Genomic DNA, 4,948 nt, shown 5'->3' with positions numbered 1-4,948 from the left:
ACAATGAGCTATACTTTTTTAAGCAAACAAAAGAAAAATAGTCAAAACTGTCGCGACTATATTACGACACTATAAATACTTATTTAGGGAGTTCACAAGGTGTTGTATACTGTCGTACTGTAGTATGTCATAAACTTTAAACGGCTAAAACTATATTTAAGGAATTCGCAAGCTAACATAAAAGTTTTATTATGAAATTTCACACAATTAAAAAATAGTTGGTGGTGATTTCAAGTCCTCTAAACATTTATTTAGCCGTTAAAAACTTTACAACATAGAACAATACGACAAGTACGACACCGTGTGAACCACCCAAATGTATTTTCTGTTTCGTAGTACACAAAAAGAAAGATAAATGAAAAATAAACCATCCAAAAACTGTGATCTACCACACTTTTTTAAGATCTACCACATCTTTCCCAGATTCTACCATACAGAATTTTTTTAGTTCGATCACTGGTGGAACCCAGGTTAAAGTTAATGATGACTCTTAAACTTGTTTTCAACCGAGATTAAACTACATGTATGGCTGGATTTTTTGTAAACGAGCGACAAAAGAACGCTCAACTCGGGTGAAATTTCCTTTTAGCTACTTAAGCAATCCTGTTGGTATCTGGCAAGTAACATGTGATTAGTTTAAAGGGATTTAAACCCAAAAACCAATAGAAATGAGTTATTAAGTGAGGGATTTGCGTAATACTTATATATAACAATAATAATAGATTGGCGCTTACGGCGACTCCGAACGGCGATTGTATTTTTATGGGAAGCTGTTTTTCATGGCAGAAATACACTCGGAGGTTTTCCATTGCCAGCCGAGGGACGACCGCTGTTAAGAAAAAACCTTTTTCTATTTTTTTGCGATGTTGCTTTGACCCGGGCTTGAACCCAGGTGCTGATAAGTGAAAGCGCGCACTGCTTACCACTACACCACAGCGGCCGACTTATACTTATATATATCTACTTATTTAAAATATAAGTCTTGTATAAACGAAAACAAAAATTTCCCTTTCCACTTTCCCATTAACAATTCACAATAGAGCAGTTTTTTCACTTAGATACCAACACTACCCTTCCGGGGCCGTATTTTTTAACCGACCTGGCTGAACTCGGATAAATAGCCTAGTTTGTGTTGTTGATTTGCAGGTATTTCGTCATTTGAGCGTGTTGTCCTTGCTTGCAGCCGAGATACAAAAGAATGCACCTTATGTAAAGTTTCACAAAAAAATTTGCAAACAGATTAGGAAAATAAAGTTTTTATAAAATTTGCTTTTTAGCTCTTATCTAAATTTTAAGGCAATCATCTAACTCCAGCAAAGCAATTCTTTTTGCCAGTTGCGAGATTTTAAATTATTCCATTAATTTTAGCATGGGATATAATCATTAATCTGTAAAAGTAATTTATTATTGTACAAATTACACAAATAATTATAAGTTGTTATAATAACCAAGCTGTTAGTTAAGTATCACCTAATTTGCTTGTACATATGTGAGAATGTACACACGAGTATGCTTTAATCATTGTACACATAATGCTGCGGTATACAACTCTTAGATTTTATGTTTGGAGCTGAAAAATGCTCCTTCGCCATTGATGGTCGCCTGCTTTTCATGCAAATTGAAGTTGTTAAAGAGCTCATCAAACTCGCTGAATAGCTAAAATAAAACACAATAAAAACTTTCAATTGCACATAAACTGCGATCAATAGTGACTTACTTGTGCAGAAGAGCTCTCGTTGGGCACGTAATAGTCCACTTTGCTGCCGCTCCCTCTGGCCGCTACCGCCGCTGTAGAAACTGATGGCGCTAATGGTGTGTTGACTACGTTGAAATTCTGGTATGATTGTGTCCTAAATGAAGTGCTTTGGCCTTTGTTCAGACTTGGTGTTATGCCCAGGTATTGTGCTAAAAAAACGTTGTGGTGAAGGGTTATTATCTAATGTGGCCAAAATTTATGTAGCTTTAAAAGTATAAAAAACATTTTTACTTTTCTTTTTAGCTTGGAATTTGACTTGATTGAGTTGAGAGTTATGCAATTGCAGCTGTCTGTATGTTGGATAGGCTCTCTTTGATGGAGATGTATCAGTTAATCGTCCGTGTATTTGTGGGTAGAGATAAGTGGTCTCAATTGATGGTGTGTCATAGTGATGATATCTGCCTTCGTCGGGAGTGTAACGACCATCTGAGCTGAGCGCTAATTGAAATACCACTCTTGGGCTTTTACTGTAGTATTGGTACACCTACAGATTTTGAATACAATAAATGAAAAAAGAAATATAAGTTAATACATTCATTGCAGTGGTTTCCGAAAAATAAATCAAGAGTTGGGCAATTTTAGAGCAACTTTCTTTTTATCACATAATAAATGTATGAGTATATACATACTTTGAAATATTGAAACTCATTTCCGAATGACATTTCCCATTTGCACTTAATAATCAGCCCAATTCTAAATATTCCCGGCTAGTTCATTCCTCCCAGAAACCGCTTTTCTCGAGAAAAAAATCCTCCAATTCTAAACTATCGCGGAAAACCGAAATATGGGAATAGAAGTTCGAAAATTCGAAGATGCGAAGTTAGATGTGTTTTTTTTTTAATTCGCTTTTGGCAGTTGAAACCAGAGACCATACGGATTTAAGAAATAAAACTAAATATTGCTCTATAATTATTACTGAACAATGGAAAAGTTGTTTTCGTCTCGCGGGAGGATTATTTTAAGATGTAAATTATTTTCGTCTTATCATAATAATTATATGGGAGTTTTATTTTTTTCGTCTCGCGGGACGTTTACTTCAAGACGGAAATGAATTACTTCTTTTCATAGTAATAATATGGGATTTTTATATTTTTTCGTCTCTCGGGACGTTTATTTTAAGACAAAAATGATTTACGTCTTCTCTTAATAATTATATAGGACTTTTATTGAAATGGAACTCCTTAATTGAGTTCGGAGATTCGACGCGTTAAATATTTAACGCCACGATTGTTCATGTTATCTATATGTATCGTTCGTTCGAATTTCAAAAATGAGGAGTCAAATTAAATGGCTTTGCTTTTACATAGCTTTGGTTTTTTGAAAAGGGTTGCCAGATGTTAGCAAACCAAATTCCAATAATCTATCTCGGATATATTTGCGTTTAATTTTGTGAAATCGGCAGCACATGTACCAATTCTATTAAGAGAAAACGTGGGACGTAAATCATTGTCGTCTTGAAATAAACTCACGAGAGACGAGAAAAATAAAAATCGCATATAATTATTATGAAATGACGTAAATTATTTCCGTCTTAAAATAAACGCCCCATGAGACGAAAAATAAAAGTCCCACATAATTATTATGAGAAGATGTAAATAATTTTCGTCTTGAAATAAACGTCCCGAGAAACGAGAAAAATAAAAAGGATCATTCTAGCGCCTTTGTCTTGACCTGCGGACTGTTTCGAAGCCACAACCGATAAACTTAAGCGTAGAATACGTTATATTATTAAGATCTTATTCAAGTTAAAAAGGATCAGTCCAGCGCCTTCGTCGTGACCTGGAAAACTTAAACGTAGAATTAGGTTAAAAACGGTACATGAAATATTCATTTTGATTGTATTTAATTAAATTTAATAAATCAGTATGGATTGCAAAATATTGCTACTTAGCAGGCATTGGCCAAGGGTGCTGTTTTTGTGACTTTAAGCCTACTCACGTTAAAAACGGGGGATGAACGAACATCAGCGCACAGCGTGCCGTCTTGCAAATACAAGCCACCACAAGTGAACGATGCTTAACCTGTACTCCGAATGATCGTGCACGAAACCAGCAACCGCCGTATTTGATCGACTGCCAAAAGCACGACACTGCTTTCTTTTACGGTTGCCGAAAGCATGAGAGCTTATGTGAAAGACTGGCGAAGGCAAGATGCCGCAGTTAGCTAACTTGATTTGCTGCAGAAGTCAAATCGCCGCCTTTGGTTTGTTGCTGAAGGCCAGCAGTGATGCCAGACATTCTCTGTTAAAAATCCCACGAAAATGGGGAAAAAATCCCTCAATTACCCACATCTTGAAAATTTATCCCACAAAATTCTCAACGAATTTAAACATACACATGTTTCAGTAGTAAAGAAGTAAAATTCATATAAAATAATAATAATAGTTTGGCGCTTACACATATGTGCTTTTCCTCCAATTTGTGGCGGTCCCCTTGATGTTGTCACACAAAGGGGAGGGACCTACAGTTTTACGCCGACTCCGAATGGCAAGTGTATTTTTATGAGAAGCTGTTTTTCATGGCAGGAATACACTCGGAGGTTTGCCATTGCCTGCCGAGGGCCGACCGCTGTTAAGAAAAAACCCCTTTTTCTGCATTTTTTTCACTCATTCAATTTTTCACTTTCATTTTTTTGCTCACGCACAAAGGGCCTAAAAGAATTTTTTGGTGACTTTAAAATTGAAGCACATTCATGTGCTATTTAACATTTCATCAGATAATTTGTTCCGCTTTTTACATGAAATACCAGTTACAACTGAAAAGATTCTTTCTTACTCAGCGCTTGAATTGGTTAACGTAAGAAAATTTTCGAAATTGGCCTTATACTTTTTAACAATTATATACCACTTCACTCCACATCACATCTTCAGAACGGTTAATTACGTAAGAATGTCGAAAATTCTTGAATGTTGATCAATTATGCAACAATAACTGCGTCAAAAGAAAATCCCTTATTTATATGAAATGTTCCTTTTTCCCTTTTAATAATTTTTGATATCCCTCAAAAGAGGGAAATTACCCACTATCTGGCATCACTGAAGGCGCGTTTGACGTGTTGCCGAAGTGATGATACTGTAGTTCAAAAACATTCAACGACTTGCTTGTTTGAAATGAAGCATTGATATCACAGCATGATTCAATAACACAAGGTTCGATAAACTGACAGTTGTCTTTCTCGCACCGCTCCCATAGC

The 4,948-nt window shown here is 35.8% G+C and overlaps 1 protein-coding gene across 3 annotated transcripts in view; it reads right to left on the bottom strand.

Annotated features, from left to right (window-relative positions):
* Nucleotides 1-989: 989 nt before the first annotated feature.
* Nucleotides 990-4,948, bottom strand: part of LOC108369691 (uncharacterized) — a 20,441-nt gene continuing 16,482 nt past the window's right edge. The window contains exons 3-6 of one of the 3 annotated variants that reach the window (XR_001848543.1): nt 1,988-2,240; nt 1,718-1,905; nt 1,449-1,656; nt 990-1,388 (exon numbers count right to left, since the gene is read on the bottom strand). Coding sequence is in view for 2 of the 3 variants with exons in the window: in XM_017624855.1 (XP_017480344.1) it covers nt 1,552-1,656; nt 1,718-1,905; nt 1,988-2,240 (546 nt within the window). In the remaining variant the exon portion in view is untranslated. Of the gene's footprint in view, nt 1,657-1,717; nt 1,906-1,987; nt 2,241-4,948 lie in introns of all 3 variants that reach the window. The other 2 variants (XM_017624856.1, XM_017624855.1) reach the window with 2 other exon arrangements.

Source organism: Rhagoletis zephyria, unplaced genomic scaffold (assembly GCF_001687245.7).
Source record: "Rhagoletis zephyria isolate East Lansing unplaced genomic scaffold, Rhagoletis_zephyria_1.1 Rzeph_scaffold_03801, whole genome shotgun sequence".
Lineage (NCBI taxonomy): Eukaryota > Metazoa > Arthropoda > Insecta > Diptera > Tephritidae > Rhagoletis > Rhagoletis zephyria.
The sequence above is the reverse complement of the archived record's forward strand: the minus strand, read 5'-3'. Positions and strand labels throughout refer to the sequence as shown.